The following is an 18,746-nucleotide window of genomic DNA, read 5'->3' as shown; positions in this document are numbered from 1 at the left end:
ATGCAAGAGTTTTGGAAAGAGGGGCAAGTATGCAGTCTGTTGTGGATGAAAGAGCTTGGGAAGTGAGTCAGTTGTTGTTCACTGATGATACAGCGCTGGTGGCTGATTCGGGTGAGAAACTGCAGAAGCTGGTGACTGAGTTTGGTAAAGTGTATGAAAAAGAAAGCTGAGAGTAAATGTGAATAAGAGCAAGGTTATTAGGTACAGTAGGGTTGAAGGACAAGTCAATTTGGAGGTAAGTTTGAATTGAGAAAAACTGGAGGAAGTGAAGTGTTATATAGATATCTGGGAGTTGATTTGGCAGCAGATGGAACCATGGAAGCGAAAGTGAATCATAGGGTGAGGGAGAGGGTGAAAATTCTGGGAGCCTTGAAGAACATGTGGAAGTTGAGAACATTATCTCGGAAAGCAGATATGGGTATTTTTGAAGGAATAGCAGTTCCAACAATGTTATATGGTTGCGAGGCATGAGCTATAGATAGAGTTGTGCGGAAGAGGGTGGATGTGCTGGAAATGAGATGTTTGAGGACAGTATGTGGTGTAAGGTGGTTTGATGGGGTAAGTAATTTAAGGGTAAGAGAGATGTGTGGTAATAAAAAGAGTGTGGTTGAGAGAGCAGAAGAGGGTGTTTTGAAATGGTTTGGCCACATGGAGGGAATGAGTGAGGAAAGATTGACCAAGAGGATATATATGTCAGAGGTGTAGGGAACGAGAAGTGGGAGACCAAATTGGAGGTGGAAAGATGGAGTGAAAAAGATTTTGAGTGATCGGGGCCTGAACATGCAGGAGGGTGAAAGGTGTGCAAGGAACAGAGTGAATTGGAACAATGTGGTATACCGGGGTTGACGTGCTGTCAGTGGATTGAACCAGGGCATGTGAAGCGTCTGGGGTAAACCATGGAAAGGTCTGTGGGGCCTGGATGTGGAAAGGGAGCTGTGGTTTCTGTGCATTATTACATGACAGCTAGAGACTGAGTGTGAACGAATGTGGCCTTTGTTGTCTTTTCCTAGTGCTACCTCACACACATGCGGGGGGAGGGGGCTGTTATTTCATGTGTGGCGGGGTGGGGATGGGAATGAATAAAGGCTGACAGTATGAATTATGTACATGTGTATATATGTATATGTCTGTGTGTTTATATATATGTATACGTTGAGATGTATAGGTATGTATATTTGCATGTGTGGATGTGTATGTATATACATGTGTATGTGGGTGGGTTGGGCCACTCTTTTGTCTGTTTCCTTGCGCTACCTCGCTAACGCTGGAGACAGCGACAAAGTAAAATGAATAAATATTGAAAATAGGTCAGACAAAAACATGGTACATCCCAGTCAGGAAGCTAAAACAATTATTCATTGTGATTCCTGGAGAAATAAGAAAAATTCATGGAACAGCTACAGAAACACTCAAATGAATTCTTGACATATGGATGAAATCATTCCCAGATGAACCAAGAATTAATGATTATGTGATGTATGTGGCAGCTGAGAAAAATAGCCATGTACATCAAATAAGATGTGGTGAGTGCTTCACAGTAACCCTGCTCTGTCATTTTGGCTAAATCTCATTGTAGGTATTTGTAGGAAGGTACCCAATAGCACTTATTTCACCTGTCCATTCCACCACCACCTCAAACTCTAATTACCATTTTTTTCAGTAAGTCTGTTGAACATCTGCATTGCCTGTGATGTGGCAACATTTGTTGACTCTAGTAATTCATGGGTGATGTAGATAACCCAACTGCTTGTCCCTATTCATTCCAGTAATCTTTAGTCCACTTAGTGCCGCTCTAGTAGTAGTAAAAGCCCTCATTACCACTTTTCAGTACCCTTTTCAACGAGTTTTCATAAGAAATCATTTAGTTTACCTCATGACATATGATTTAATGATGGTAATTAATTTTTTCCAGGTGTAGTCCATGCATAAGAGTTAAATTGGGAAAATTTTTGGCCAGGAATGTAACACCCTTGATGACATGGGTTTCAGTGCCACTAATTAAGATGGTTTTGACCTGAGATGAGTAGTTAAGGAACCTAAAGGTATAATTTGAGACCTTGTTGTCTACACAAGGAAATTTTCAAGTATGATAGACCGACTGTGTCAGAAATGTAGATAGAATTCCCTTTATATAAAAAAATGTCATAATTTTTATCTGTAGAACATGCTTATGTATTGTTGTGTCTCTATCATTGCTTATTATTACCCCTAGGTGCGAAGCTTGTGCCTGGAGTTGCTGAAGGAGTACCCAACACAACGAGTAGTGATTACTACGTTACACACATTGACACAGCTGGCTGCTCACATTCTCGTTGACATCCCTCAGCAGGTGAATTGCACATATAGTTCATTGCTATTCTCTTTTTACCTGTTTTTTAAGGAAAAACAGAACTAAGAATTAAGGAAGTCTCTCATTAATGTCAGAAATTAATTGCAACCATAGGCATGGACAACCATACCCTTTGCCACCCATTATAATTTATGTAAGGGATTTAAAACTCCAGTTATGTAAAATCAGTTCCTGCAGAAGTTGTTTGCCTGTATGTGATTGATTCACCCAATGGCAATAGGAATGAAGTTATTGATTTTTGATAGATATATAGATTAGAATGTGTTGAGTAGGCATGATACGATTTTCAACTGAATATGTTTTCATTATCTGTTCAGATTATAACTTGATAGCTAGAAAATTGCATCATCCAGGTGAAGATTGCACAAGAGATACAAAATTTACTGATACTTTACTTGTATGAGAATCTTAAAATAGGTTTGAAATGAGGAAAGAGTAAGTTATATCTGGAATACGTCTTAGATTATGAGTGTTTTAGAAATGTAGTGATAAGAGAAAAGATTAAAGATTGTGGTTGATATAGCTTGCCAGATGGAAAAGAGTAGCCAAAATAAATACCTGCAGGTAAGTGAGTGATAAGAATTGTTTTCGAAGGCCAAATTGGGTTAGGATAGGAAAACGGCAGGAATGGAGAGAGTGGTTGGTGGTGACTAATTGAATGATAAGATGATATTGATAATTTTAAGAAAAATAAAATGTCTATCTTTGTGTGTATATCTCTGATGCCTATTCCCTCCATGAGCTATCAACAAAGGGGTGGCCATGGCAAAAGAGTTTCTGCTTACCCCTTTCCTACATGCCTCCCTTGCATAGACTATTCCACACATTTTCCACCATTTCTCTTCCGCTGGTATTATTTCACTTTATTTCCTCAAGCCATAGGTGGTCTTCCTCTCACACCTACCTCTTTAATTGAACAGTCATACATTCTCCTTGTAAACTCCCCATCTTGCATTCATTCTGCTTGCCCAAACCAGCTCAAAGTATTGTTTTTCACCCACTCTACCACTGCACAGTTCATTTCTTTTGTATTCCCTGCCATAACATTTTTCTCATACATCCCCCCAAATCTTTCTTCATTCCATCTAGTCATACCACATGTTCCTCTCAAATAGCTTATTTTCACAACCAGGATTCTTGACGATTGTGACTCATTCCATGCCCGTGTTTTGGTGGCTTCGGTCAGGGCTGGGAGGATTATACTCTTCACTTCCATATTTACATCTCTACCCTTCATTATTCTGTTAAGATACCCAATGATTCTTCTACCCTGTGCTGCTCTCTCCCATAATCTTCCCTACATATCATCAAACTTACCCAAGGCATCTCCTACATACTTGAATTACCTCACCTTTTTCAGTCTTTCTCCCTCCCATATCTAAAATGCAGTTTAGTACACTTTCTTCTTTCACTCTATATGGTTTTGCAAAATCTATACTTTCACTCTCCTTTTCACACACCATTACTTTTACTTGCATTTAACTTCATTGCTTATGCATTCACATAACATAAAACACACAAATTCTTGCGACTCCTCTGCACTCTCTGCATACTACACAGTATCTTCAACTGACAGGCTTGCCACTAGCCTACTGCAGGTCACTGCCCACACTTCATCTCTGCACCCTCATTCCTCACTTTTGCTTTCATTGCTCTTATCAATCCATCCAATTTTTCTCCATTCAAACTTATATCCCACCTAACTTGTCCCTCAACCCAGCTGAACCTAAAGACCTTTGCTTTTATTCACATTTACTCTCAACTTTCTCCATTCACACACTTCCAAACTCAGTCATCAACTTCTGCAGTTTCTCACTTGAATCAGCCACCAGTACTGTGTCATCGGCGAACAACAGCTGACTCATTTTCCTAGCCCTGTCATCCCCAACAGACTGCATACTCACCCCTCTTTCCAAAACTCCTGCATTTAACTCCCTAACCACCCCATCCATAAACAGATTAAACAGCCATGTGGACATCACACACCCTTGCTGCAGACCAACCTTCACTGGGAACCAATCACTCTCCTCTCTTCCTGCTTGTACACATGCCTTACATCATTGGTAAAAAGTTTTCACTGCTTCTAGTGGCTTACTTCCCACACTGTATGCTTTTAAGACCCTCCACAAAGCATCTCTATCAACGGTATCATATGCCTTCTCCAGATCCATAAATACTACATACAAATCCATCTGTTTTTGTAAGTATTTCTCACACACATTCTTCAAAGCAAACACATGATGCACATATCCTCTACCACTTATGAAACCACACTGCTCCTCCCCAGTTTGATGCTCTGTGCATGCAGTCACCCTTTCAGTCAGTACCCTCCCATACAGTTTTCAGGAATACTCCACAAACTTATGCCTTTCTAGTTTGAACACTCATTTATCCCCTTTACCTTTGTACAATGGCACTGTGCATGCATTTCGCTAATCCTCACACACTTCGCCATGATCTATACATACATTGAATATCCTTACCAACCAATCAACAGTGCATTTACCCCGCTTTTATAATAAATTCCACTGCAATACCATCCAAACCTGCCACCTTGCCAGATTTCATCTTCCCCAAAGCTTTCACCACCTCTTCTCTCTTAACCAAACCATTCTCCCTGACCATCTCACTTTGCATACCACCGTGACCAAAACACCCTATATCTGCCTCTTTATCTCAAACACTTTCAACAGATCTTGAAAATACTCACTCCATCTCCTTCTCACTTCATCACTTCCTGATATTACTTCCCCACTTGCCCCCTTCACCAGTGTTCCCATTTGTTCTTGTGTCTTATGCACGTTATTTACCTCTTTCCAAAACATCGTTTTATTTTCATTACAATTTGATGATATGCTCTCATTCCAACTCTCATTTGCCCTCTTTTTCAACCCTTGCACCTTTCTCTTGACCTCCTGCCACTTTCTTTTATACATCTCTCAGTCATTTGCACTACTTCCTTGAGAGTATCATCCAAACACCTCTCTTCTCTGTTTCACTAACAGCTTCTTCATCCCATCAATCACTACCCTTTCTAATCTGCCCACCTCCCACCTTTCTCATGCCACATGCTTCTTTTGTACAAGAAAACACTGCTTCCCTAAATACATCCCATTCCTCACCCACTCCCCTCACGTCATTTGCTGTTACCTTTTACCATTCTACGCTCAATCTCTTTGGGTATTTCCTTACACAAGTCTCCTTTCCAAGCTCACTTACTCTCACTGCTCTCTTCTTCCCAACATTCTCTCTTTTTTTTTTTTGAAAACCTCTGCAAATATTCACCTTCGCCTCCACAAGATAGTGATCAGACATCTCTCCAGCTACCCCTCTTAGCACTTTAACATCCAAAAGTCTCTCTTTTACATGCCTACCAATTAAAACGTATTCCAGTAATGCCCTTTGACCATCTCTACTACTCACGTACGTAAACTTATGGATATCTCTCTTTTTGAACCAGGTATTCTCAATCACCAGTCTTTTTTCAGCGCACAAATCCACAAGCTCTTCACCATTTCCATTCCCAACACTAAATACCCCATGTACACCAATTATACCCTCAACTGTCCTATAATTCACCTTCGAATTTAAATCACCCATCACTAAAACCCAGTCTTGTGTGTCAAAGCTGCTGACTCTCAGCTGCTCCCAAAACACTTGTCTCTCATGATCTTTCTTCTCTTGACCAGGTGCATAGACACCAATAATCACCCATCTCTCTCCATCCACTTTCTGTTTTACCACATCAAGCTGGAATTTACTGTCTTACACTGTATCACATACTACCACAGCTCCTGCTTCAGAGGTAGTACTACTCCTTTCTTATCTCTTGTCCTCTCACCAACCCCTGACTCTACTCCCAATACATTCCCAATTCACTCATCCCCTTTAACCTTGAGCTTCGTTTCACTCAGATTCAGAGTAATTAGGTTTCTTTCCTCAAACATACTACCTATCACTCCTTTCTTCTCATCATGGTTTGATCCACCCACATTCAGACCCCCCAGTCTGAGCCTTCGAGGAGGATGAGCACTCCGCGCTTGACTCCTTCTTCTGTTTCCTTTTTTAGATGGTATTTGGTTTGGATGGTATCCCAATGGACTTTATTAAAAACAGGGGTGACTGTGTCATTGATTGGTTGGTAAGGATATTCAGTGTATGTATAGTTTGTGGTGAAGTGCCGGAGGATTGGCTGAATGCATGCAAAGTGCCATTGTACAAAGGCAAAGGGGATAGAGATGAGTGTTCAAAATACAGAGGCATAAGTTTATTGATTATTCCTGGGAAATTATATGGGAGGGTTTTGATTGAGAGGGTAATGGTATGTATAGAGAATCAGATTGGGGAAGAGTATTGTGGTCTCAGAAGTGGTTGAGGATGTGTGGAGCAGGTGTTTGCTTTGAAGAATGTATGTGAGGAATACTTAGAAAAACAGATGGATTTGTATGTAGCTGGAAATGTGCTGGATGTGCTGGAAATGAGATGTTTGATGACAATGTGTGGTGTGAGGTGGTTTGATCGAGTGAGTAACGTAAGGGTAAGAGAGATGTGTGGAAATAAAAAGAGCGTGGTTAAGAGAGCAGAAGAGGGTGTTTTGAAGTGGTTTGGGCACATGGAGAGAATAAGTGAGGAAAGATTGACCAAGAGGATATATGTGTCGGAGGTGGAGGGAACGAGGAGAAGAGGGAGACCAAATTGGAGGTGGAAAGATGGAGTGAAAAAGATTTTGTGTGATCGGGGCCTGAACATGCAGGAGGGTGAAAGGAGGGCAAGGAATAGAGTGAATTGGATCGATGTGGTATACCGGGGTTGACGTGCTGTCAGTGGATTGAATCAAGGCATGTGAAGCGTCTGGGGTAAACCATGGAGAGCTGTGTAGGTATGTATATTTGCGTGTGTGGACGTATGTATATACATGTGTATGGGGGGGGGGGGTTGGGCCATTTCTTTTGTCTGTTTCCTTGCGCTACCTCGCAAACGCGGGAGACAGCGACAAAGTATAATAATAATAATAATATTGTATGTAGCATTTATGGATCTGGAGAAGGCATATGATAGTGTTGATAGAGATGCTTTGTGGAAGGTTTCAAGAGTATATGGCATGGGAGGCAAGTTGCTAGAAGCAGTGAAAAGTTTTTACCAAGGATGTATGGCATGTGTATGAGTAGGAAGAGAGGAAAGTGATTGGTTCTCAGTGAATGTCGGTTTGCAACACGGGTGCGTGGCATCTCCATGGGTGTTTAATTTGTTTATGGATGAGGTGGTTAGGGAGGTGAATGCAAGAGTTTTGGAGCAAGGAGCAAGTGTGGAGTCTGTTGTGGATGAGAGGGCTTGGGAACTGAGTCAGTTGTTGTTCACTGATGATACAGCGCTGGTGGCTGATTCATGTGAGAAACTGCAGAAGTTGGTGACTGAGTTTGGTAAAGTGTGTGAAAGAAGAAAGTTGAGAGTAAATTTGAAGAAGAGCAAGGTTATTAGGTTCACTAGGATTGAGCGACGAGTTAAAATTGAGTGACAGGTTAATTGGGAGGTAAGTTTGAATAGAGAAAAAATGGAGGAAGTGAAGTCTTTTAGATGTCTGGGAGTGGACTTAGCAGTGGATGGAGCCATGGAAGTGGAAGTGAGTCACTGGTCATGAGAAGAAAGATCATGAGAGGCAAGTATTTTGGGTGCAGCTGAGTGAGTGTCTTAGCAGCTTTGATACATGAGACCAGGTTATAGTGATGGGTGATTTGAATGCAGAAGTGAGTAATGTGGCACTTGAGGGTATAATTGATGTGCATGGGGTGTTCAGTGTTGTCAATGGAAATAGTGAAGAGCTTGTAGATTTCTGTGCTGAAAAAGGACTGGTGATTGGGAATACCTGGTTTAAAAAGAGAGATGTAAGTAAGAGTATGTAAGTAGGAGAGATGACCAGAGAGCGTTATTGGACTACATGTTAATTGATAGGCACGTGAAAGAGAGACTTTTGGATGTTAATGTGCTGAGAGGGGCAACTAGAGGGATGTCTGATCATTATCTTGTGGAGGCGAAGGTGAAAATTTGTAGAGGTTTTCAGAAAAGGAGGGAGAACGTTAGGGTGAAGAGAGTGGTGAGAGTAAGTGAGCTTGAATAGGTAACTTGTGTGATGAAGTACCAGGAGAGATTGAGTGCAGAATGGAAAAAGGCAAGAGCAAATGATGTAAGGGGAGTGGAGGATGAATGGGATGTATTTAGGGAAGCAGTGATGGCTTGCACAAAATATGCATGTGGCATGAGAAAGGTGGGAGGTGGGCAGATTAGAAAGGGTAGTGAGTAGTGGGATGAAGAAATATGATTGTTAGTGAAAGAGAAGAGATAGGCATTTGGATGATTTTTGCAAGGAAGTAGTGCAAATCACTGGGAGTTGTATAAAAGAAAGAGGCAGGAGGTCAAGAGAAAGGTGCTAGAGGTGAAAAGGAGAGCAGATGAGAGTTAGGGTGAGAGGATATCATTAAATTTTAGGGAGAATAAAAGGATGTTTTGGAAGGAGGTAAATAAAGTGTGTAAGACAAGAGAACAAATGGGAACATTGGTGAAGGGGGCTAATGGGGAGGTAATAACAAGTAGTGGTGAAGTGAGAAGGAGATGGAGTGAGCATTTTTAAGGTTTGTTGAATGTGTTTGGTGATAGAATGGCAGATATAGGTTGTTTTGTTCAGGGTGGTGTGCGAAGTGAGAAGGTTGGGGAGAATGATTTGGTAAACAGAGAAGAGGTAGTGAAAGCTTTGCGAAAGATGAAAGCTGGCAAGGCAGCGGATTTGGATGGTATTGCAGTGGATTTTATTAAAAAAGGGGATGACTGTGTTGTTGACTGGTTGGTGAGGATATTCAATGTATTTGTGGTTCATGGTGAAGTGCCTGAGGATTGGTGGAATGCATGCATAGTGCCATTGTACAAAGGCAAAAGGGATAAAGGTGATTGTTCAAATTACAGAGGTATAAATTTGTTGAGTATTCCTGGGAAATTTTTTGGAAGGATATTGATTGAGAGGGTGAAGGCATGTACAGAGCATCAGACTGGGGAAGAGCTGTGTGATTTCAGAAATGGTAGAGGATGTGTGGATCAGGTGTTTGCTTTGAAGAATGTATGTGAGAAATACTTAGAAAAACAAATGGATTTGTATGTAGCATTTATGGATCTGGAAAAGGCATATGATAGAGTTGATAGAAATGCTCTGTGGTAGGTATTAAGAGTATATGGTTTGGGAGGCAAGTTGTCAGAAGCAGTTAAAAGTTTTTATCGAGGATGTAAGGCATGTGTACGCCTAGGAAGGTGGGAAAGTGATTGGTTCCCAGTGAATGTTGGTTTGCGGCAGGGGTGCATGATGTCTCCATGGTTGTTGAATTTGTTTATGGATGGGGTTGTTAGGGAGGTAAATGCAAGAGTTTTGGAGAGAGGAGCAAGTATGCAGTCTTTTGTGGATGAGAGGGTGTGGGAAGTGAGTCAGTTGTTGTTTGCTGATGATACAGCGCTGGTGGCTGATTTGGGTGAGAAACTGCAGAAGCTGGTGACTTGAGTTTGGTAGTGTGTGAAAGAAAAAAGCTGAGAGTAAATGTGAAAAAGAGCAAGGTTATTAGGTACAGTAGAGTTGAGGGACAAGTAAATTGGGAGGTAAGTTTGATTGGAGAAAACCTGGAGGAAGTGAAGTGTTTTAGATATCTGGGAGTTGATTTAGCAGCTGATGGAACCATGGAAGCAGAAGTGAGTCATAGGGTGGGGGAGGGGCGAAGGTTCTGGGAGCATTGAAGGATGTGTGGAAGGTGAGAACGTTATCTTGGATAGCTAAATTAAGTATGTTAGAAGGAATAGTGGTTTCAACAACGTTATATGGTTGCGAGGTGTGGGCCATAGATAGGGCCGTGAAGATATGGTTGCGAGGTGTGGGCCATAGATAGGGTCGTGCAGAGGAGGGTGGATGTGTTGGAAATGAGATGTTTGAGAACAGTATGTGGTGTGAGGTGGTTTGATCGAGTAAGTAATGAAAGGGTAAGAGAGATGTGTGGTAATAAAAAGTGTGGTTGAGAGAGCAGAAGAGGGTGTATTGAAATGGTGTGGTCGCATGGAGAGAATGAGTGAGGAAAGATTGACAAAGAGGATGTATGTGTCAGAGTGGAGGGAACGAGAAGTGGGAGACCAAATTGGATGTGGAAAGATGGAGTGAAAAAGATTTTGAGCGATCAGGGCCTCTGAACATGCAGGAGGGTGAAAGGCGTGCTAGGAATAGAGTGAATTAGAAAGATGTGGTATACTGGGGTTTACATGCTATCAATGGATTGAACCAGGGCTTTTGAAGTATCTGGGGTAAACCATGGAAAGTTTTATGGAGCCTAGATGTGGAAAGGGAGGTGTGGTTTTGGTGCATTATACATGACAGCTAGAGACTGAGTGTGAACGAATGTGACCTTTGTTTTTTCCCAGCGCTACCTCGCACGCATGCGGGGGGGAGGGGGTGTCATTTTATGTGTGGCCGGGTGGCAACAGGAATGAATAAACACAGTGAGTATGAATTATGTATGTGTGTATATGTGTATATGTCTGTGTATGTATATATTGTATACGTTGAAATGTATAGGTATGCATATGTGCGTGTGTGGATGTGGGTGGGTTGGGCCATTCTTTCGTCTGTTTCCTTGCGCTACCACGCTAATGCGGGAGACAGCGACAACGTATATTAATAATGATAGTTTTGTTTCCATTTTAAAGTTAGTCTTTAAGAAAACGTCTTTAAGAAAAGTCCAGTAGAAATATTATATCCTTGAACTATTGATGTTTTGTTTCTTTCCATTTATCTAAAGGTGGACCTCCTCATTGGTTATCTTGAAAGTGAGGCTCGACTAGGAGTCCGTCAAGCTGTTCTTGGAGAGCTTGGCTACCTGGCTGAAGCTGCACCACATGCATGGTCTGCAGATAATGTGGAAACGCTAGTGAAATTTACCAGGTCTTCTCGCCACAATCCTGCTATGGCTACAACGGCCTTATCTGTTCTTGCGTCATTAACCGCTGCACCAGTTCTGCCCCGAATCACTCTCACTCCTGGTAAGCTGTATGTATTAGTCGTGGTATAGCTGTATGATTTACGAGTTCACTAATACAGTATCTGTACTTCTTTTGAATAAGGGCATCCTCTTGATGAAGGTGGTCGCAATTTTTATTTCAGATTTAGTATGAAAATATCAAGGTAGAAATTAGTTTCCGAATAAGGGAAAAGGAATGTTGATGGTTGAAGTAAATAAAAGCTGGATACAGTTTGCATATTTAGACTGAATATTTAGTAAGAGTATTGGAATAGGGGCTCGTATGTAAGAGGGATAGAAATAAGTAACACTGGTTTCAAAACTGAGTGCCTCAGTTCTTCTGTCTATTCACTATATATCTGTGATGCTTATTCCCACCTGGAACTCCGTTAAGGGAGTGGCCGCATCAACAGAGTCTCTATAACTAGTGAATTCCAAGATGTTAGTGAGACGTATACAGCATTGAGATGAGATTTGTAGTTGAGGTTGAATGATATATTGCATGTACATGATGGTGAGGTATGATGTCTTTCATAGTTGATTGTGGTAATGGGTTGTGAAAGTATCGGTGAACTTCAGGGGAAACAAGATAATGTTATGGATGAGATGAATAGAGTGAAGAAAAAAAAAAGAACAGATGGTAGCATCAGTAAATGGAGCAAATAGGCAAGTGGTAAGAGGCAAAGAGGTAAAGAGGAGAAGGAGTGAGTAATGTTAAGAACTGTTGAATGGTTGAAGTAAATAAAAGCAGGATACAGTTTTTATATTTAGACTGAATATTTAGAAAGAGCATTGGAATAGGGGCTCATATGTAAGAGGGATGGAAATAAGTAACACTGGTTTCCAACTGAGTGCCTCAGCTCTTCTGTCTGTTCACTATATATCTCTGATGCCTATTCCCACCTGGAACTCCCTTAAGGGAGTGGCCACATCAGTAGTCTCCATAACAGTGAATTCCAAGATGTTAGTTAGATGTATACAGCATTGAAGTGAGATTTGTAGTTGAGGTTGAATGATATATTGCATGTACATGATGGTGAGGTGTGATGTCTTTTATTGTTGATTGTGGTAATGGGTTGTAAAAGTATTAGTGAACTTCAGGGGAAACAAGATAATGTTATGGATGGAGATGAATAGAGTGAAGAAAAAAAAAGAACAGATGGTAGCATCAGTAAATGGAGCAGATGGGCAGGTGGTAAGAGGCAAAGAGGAGAAGGAGTGAGTAATGTTAAGGACTGTTGAATGTGTTAGATGATAGTGTTTTAGATGAGGATTTGTTTAGACATGAAGGTATAATGTTAGAGGCTAGTTTGGCAGATGGGGATTGGTTTGGACATGGAGGTATAATGTTAGCGGATCAGGGCAGATGGGGAGTTGTTTGGACATGGAGGTATAATGTTAGAGGTATAGTGTGGCAGATGTGGAGTTGTTTGGACATGGAATTATAATGTTAGAAGATAGTGTGGCAGATGTGGAGTTGTTTGGATGTGGGGGTATAATGTTAGAGGATAGTGTGGCAGATTTGGAGTTGTTTAGATATTGAGGTATGATGTTAGAGGATCAGGGCAGATGGGGAGTTGTTTAGATGTGGAGTTGTTTGGACATTAATGTATAATGTTAGAGAATAGTGTGGCAGGTGTGGAGTTGTATGGACATGGAATTATAATGTTAGAGGATAGTGTGGCAGATGCGGAGTTGTTTGGACATGGAGGTATAATGTTGAGGATAGTGTGTCAGATTTGGAACTGTTTGGATTTGGAGATTTAATGTTAAAGGATAGTGTGGCAGATGCGGATTTGTTTGGACATGGAGGTGTAATGTTGGAGGATATGTGGCAGATGTGGAATTGTTTGGACATGGATGTATAATGTTAGAAGATAGTGTAGCAGATGTGGAAGTATGATATAAAGAGCTGGAGGACTGGCAGAATGCCTGTATTTTATCAAAATGTAAATGCAGGGAGAATAAAAGTGAAAATTTAAAATACTGAGTTATAAGTCCCTTGAATATTTCTGGTAAGTGGTATGGGAAAGTGGTGATTCAGAGGATGGTGGCATCTACAGGACATTAGATTAGGGAGGAGCAATGTGGTTCAAGGAGTGGTAGAGGATGTGTGGAATAGGTGTTTGCTTTGAAGAATTTGTGTGAGAAATACTTTGAGAAAGAGAGATTTGCTTGTGGCATATATGGATCAGGAATGTATCATAGTTTTGATAGATCTGCTCTGTATGGGATACTATGAGTATATGGTGTTAGAGGAAAGCTACTCAAAGCAGTGTGGAGTTTTTGCTGAGAGAGTAAGGTGTGTGTGCAAATAGGAAGAGAGAAGGACAAGTGGCTCTAGATGGAGGTAGGTTTACATCAAGGATGTGGTGTCACCATAGCTGTTTAATTAATCCATTTATGGATGGGGTCATTAGGTAAATGAATGCAAGTGTGGTGTCATCAGTTGGAGGAGGGCCTAGGAGGTGAATGAGCTGCCCTTTGCAGGAGAGATGGATCTGGCTGGAGCCCAAGTGAGAAACTACAGAAGCAGGTGACTGAGTTGGGAGAATGTGTGAAAGGAGAAAGTGGGGAGTAAATACAAATAAAGCTATGAGGTTTAGCAGGGAGGAGAGACAGGTTAGTGTTGAATGCAAGTTTGAATAAAGAAAATAGGACTATGTTGATTGAAGTGAACCATGGGACAGGTGAGTGGACAAATGCCATATGTGATTTGAGGAGTGTGTGGAAAGAGAGATCACTGTCTGGATATATTTGATGGTATAGTCATCCCAGTGGTGCTGTATAAGTATGAGCCATTGTCCTTGCATACAAAAGAATGGAAGTGGGTGGATTTGTTGGAAATAGAATACTTGAGGACAGCATGTATTATGAGAGGGGTTGGTCTTGTAAGGTATGATAGTGTAAGAGAGAGGTGTGGTGGTAGTTTAAGAGAGAGGTGTGGTGGTAGTGTAAGAGAGGTGTGGTGATAAGCTTAGCGTAAGTGAAAGAACTATACCGGGTGTGCTGAAATGGTTTGGACATATGTATGATAGTGTAATAGAGAAGTGTGGTGGTAAGCTGAGGGTAATTAAAGGACTGAACAGAGTGTGCTGAAATGGTTGTGATGTATGGAAATGATGCATGAAGAGAGATTGTCTAAGAGGATGTATGTATCAGTAGTAGAGGGAGCAAAGGGGAGTATCCTGTGAGTGCCTTCATCAAAGTTTTGCCATGATGGCAGGGCTGCATAGCTTGCAAGGTGAATGACATTCATCTCCATTTTTGCATGGCTATCTATTTTGAGTTCATCAATGACTGTTTTCATCCACATATAATGTTTTCTTTTCAATGTTTCTGTAGATGTTCCTTGCATGATTCTTGTGCTTACTAGTAGAATGTTAAATACCTTTACATATATCCATAGTGATGAATGAGGAGATAATGAGATGATGGAGAAGCATGAGGTTAGGGCAGAGACATTTCAAGACATTTCAACACAAGGTCTACTTGAGGAGGACCTTTTGTTGAAATATGTATATTAAAGTTTCTGCTGTAACTTTGTGTTTCTCCATTACCTTATCTCCATACACCTGTATCTGTTTGAACTTTCTTCCATAGTATTTGTATTTTTTATTGATAACATTCATGGTATGTTTCCTGGTATTCTTGCAGACTTGATAACTCTATAGCCTCCCCTTTGAGAATCTTTTAGCTTCGATATGTTTTCCCTCACACCTTCAGTCTGTTATCATGCATAGATTCTCATATATCTTCCTCTTCTTAATAGGGTGAAGTCTACATAGTTCCAGTTTTTTCAGCCTTTTCAAGGTAGTTCATGTGTTCCATCCCCTCAATTTTGCTCCTAAAGTACTTCTGAATTCCCTCTGATTTGAATATTTCCATTTGTTTCATTGGTGACCATATGACACAGCAGTACTCAAGTTTAATTTTTTTTCATACGTGATCACCATTTCCCATTTAGCAAGGTAGCACTAGGAACTGATGAAGAAAGGCCACATCCACTCACATCCATTCTCCAGTTGTCATGTGTAATGCACTGAAACCACAGCTCCCCATCCACAACCAGGCCCCACAGACCTTTCCATGGTTTACCCTAGAAGCTTCACATGCCCTGGTTCAGTCTCTTGACAGCATGTCGACTTCAGTGTACCACATCGTTCCAATTCACTCAGTTCCGTGCATGCCTTTCACCCTCCTGCATGTTTAGGACCCAGTTGCTCAAAGTAATTTGCACTCCATCTATCCTTCTCTTATTTGGTCTTTCCATTCTCCTTGTTCCCTCAACTTCTTACACATATATCCTCTTTTTTGAATCATCCTCACATCCTGTACATATGTCCAAACCATTTCAGCACACTCTCTTCTGCTCTCTCAACCACACATGCTCACTCATTCTCTTTATATGTCCACATTATTTCAGCACACCCTCTTCTGCTCTCTCAACCACACACTATTTATTGCCACACAACTCTCTTGACCTTTCATTACTTAATCAAATCACCTCACACCATATTTTGTCTTTAAACATTTCATTTCCAGTACATCTACCCTTCTCCATACAGCCTTGTCTGTAGCCCAATCCTCACATCTGTATAGTATTGTTGGGACTACTGTTCCTTCAGACATAAAAAATTTTGCCCTCACGTTCTTCAGTGCTCCCAGAATTTCACCCCATTTTCCACCCAGTGACTCACTTCCACTTCTAATGTTCCATTTGCTGCCACGTCCACTTCATGATATCTAAAACACTTCACTTCCTCCAGTTTTTTCCATTCATATTCACTTCCCAACTAATCTGTTCCTCTACCGTGCTGAACCTAGTATACTTGCTTTTTTTCACATTCTCTGTCAACTTTCTCTTTTCACACACTTTTCTAAACTGAGTCAGCAAAACTTCTGGTCTCACTTGAATCTGCCACCAGTGCTCTATCATCAGCAAACAATGACTGACTCACTTCCCAGGCCCTCTCATCCCCCACAGACTGCATACTTGCCCATCTCTCCAAGACTCATATTTACATCCCTTACCACCCCAGCAATAAACAAATTGAACAACCATGGTGACATCACACACCATTTCCACAAATCAACCTTCTCTTGGATCACTCTCCTGTCTCCTTACTTGAACACAAGCCTTACACCCTAGATAAAAACTTCTCACTGCTTCTAGCAGCTTTCTTCCCAAGATGTATATTCTTAAGATGTTCTGCAAAGCATCTGTATCAACCTCATCATATTCCTTCTCCAGATCCATGAATGCCGCATACAGATCCATCTGTTTTTCTTAGTATTTCTCACACATTCAATAAAGCAAACACCTGATCCACACGTCCTCTGCCACTTCTGAAACCACACTGCTCCTCCCCATTCTGATGCTTTGTACAGGCCTTCCCCTTCTCCATCAGTACCTTCCCATACAACTTACCAGGTTTTATAAAGAAACTTATCCCTCTGTAGTTTAAACACTCACCTTTATCCTATTTCTCTTCTAACTCCACCTTGGATGACTCTAACATTCCTTCACCCCCTGATACTCCTCTTACTAATGCCATGCCCCTCCCTGTAATCTCTTTTTAGACTGTCCAAAAAGTGCTTCATTCTCTTGACACAAGCAAGGTTTATGGTACTGATGTCATCCATCCCCATATACTGAAAGAGTGCCTCTGAATTTGCACCTGTGCTTGCTTGTCTGTTCTGTTTCTGTTAAAATCCAAATTTTTTCCTTTTCCTTGGAAGCATGCACTGATACATCCCATCCCTAAGGAGGGTGACTGTTCTGAACCCTCTAACTATTTTCCTGTTGCTTTGACATCTACCATTTCCAGAGTCTTTGAATCCCTCCTGAACTCTAATATCTTTAGACACCTTGAAAATCACGTTGTTCTCTCTCATCACTAGTATGGCTTCTGTAAGGCGAGATCCACTGGTGATATTCTTCCCTATCTTACTTATGTCTGGTCATCATCCCTGAAAGATTTTGGGGGTTCATGTGTAGTTGCCCTTGACATATCCAAAGCATTTGACAGGGTGTGGCATTGGGGTCTCATTTCTGAGCTCCCATCTTGTGGCTTCCCTCCCTCACTTTGCTCCCTCGCATTAAGTTTCCTCTGGCTGATCTGTCTTTGTTATTTATCATAGATCAGCCCATTCCCTTTCTTCATCGAAAGTGGTGACCCTCAAAAGATCTGTCCTGTCTCTTACAATTTTTTTCCTTTTTAGCAAGTTTTTTCTTTCACAAATAACCAAATGTAGTTTTATGCAGACAACTCAACACTATTCCCCCACATCCTTCAGTTCGTCTTCTTCACTCACTCAATCTGCATCTCTTTTTGATACAACTTCTTCAATTAAGTCAGACTCAGAAAGGATATCTCATTGGAATAAATGGAATTGGTTAAGTGTAATGCCTCTTAAGACCTCAGTTTCTACCCCCTCTCTATTGAATATTCCTCGTGGCTTTCCTCTCTCTCTTTTGACTTTTTTAATTCCACTTTGAATCAGTGAATATACTTGGTATTACTGTTATATCCACTCTGTCTAGGAAATCACACATTGCAGAAATAGGTAAGGCTCCCCCTAAGAAACTGGGAGTCTTGTTTAGATGCTGGAATTTCTGTTCCTCTGAACAGTTGCTCCATTTATGCAATGGATTGATCTGCTTTTGTTTGGAGTACTGCTTTCACATCTGAGGTGGTTCGAGCTATGTATCCTTACTTGGCAGAGTTGAACTGAAAGCAATTTGGCTCATAAACTTTCCTACTATAACTTTAAAAATTATCCCACAGGCTCTGCACCATAATGTTGGTTCATTTTCCCTCTTCTATAGGTATTTCTTTGGGTTTAGTTCCAAGAGCTGTTTGGTTATGTGTCCATGTCACTCGCTAGACCGTGCAATACTCTGTAAACTGCTGCATCACATGATTACTGTGTGGCTGTTGGCAGCTCAAGGGTGGGCCATTTTGATAACCATTTCTTTCTGTACACTTTGAAGCTTTGGAACTTTCTACCTATCTCATGTCTTTTTTAGTAACTGTGACCTGGCAAATTTTAAAAGACAAGGTTTTTGATTTCCTCCCAAATTCGTAAATACTTTTCCTTGTCTCTTCTTTTTCCCTTTCATTAACCTCTCTATATTTCAATTACGGCCTGGCTTTGTTGTCTGTGACAGTAGCCTCCAGTCAAATTTACACTTTCTTCCCATATGATATTTATGTTATTTAGATATGTAATTTTATCCATCACTTGTATGTCCTAATGTTTCTTTTTTCCTTTTCTTTGCCTTTTACCTCTATTTCTCTACAATTTTGCATTGGTATTGTTTATTTGTTACCCACTTCATCGATTCTTATGTTAAA

The 18,746-nt window shown here is 40.9% G+C and overlaps 1 protein-coding gene across 2 annotated transcripts in view; it reads left to right on the top strand.

Moving 5' to 3' along the window:
- Positions 1–18,746, top strand: part of defl (Integrator complex subunit 7) — a 180,755-nt gene that overhangs the window by 29,250 nt on the left and 132,759 nt on the right. For both annotated transcript variants that reach the window (XM_071675335.1, XM_071675334.1), the window contains exons 6-7: positions 2,213–2,329; positions 11,167–11,407. In XM_071675335.1, the coding sequence (XP_071531436.1) occupies positions 2,213–2,329; positions 11,167–11,407 (358 nt within the window). The remainder of the gene's footprint in view (positions 1–2,212; positions 2,330–11,166; positions 11,408–18,746) is intronic.

Source organism: Panulirus ornatus, chromosome 20, assembly GCF_036320965.1.
Source record: "Panulirus ornatus isolate Po-2019 chromosome 20, ASM3632096v1, whole genome shotgun sequence".
NCBI classification, from domain to species: domain Eukaryota; kingdom Metazoa; phylum Arthropoda; class Malacostraca; order Decapoda; family Palinuridae; genus Panulirus; species Panulirus ornatus.
This window is presented reverse-complemented; position numbering and strand designations above follow the sequence as displayed.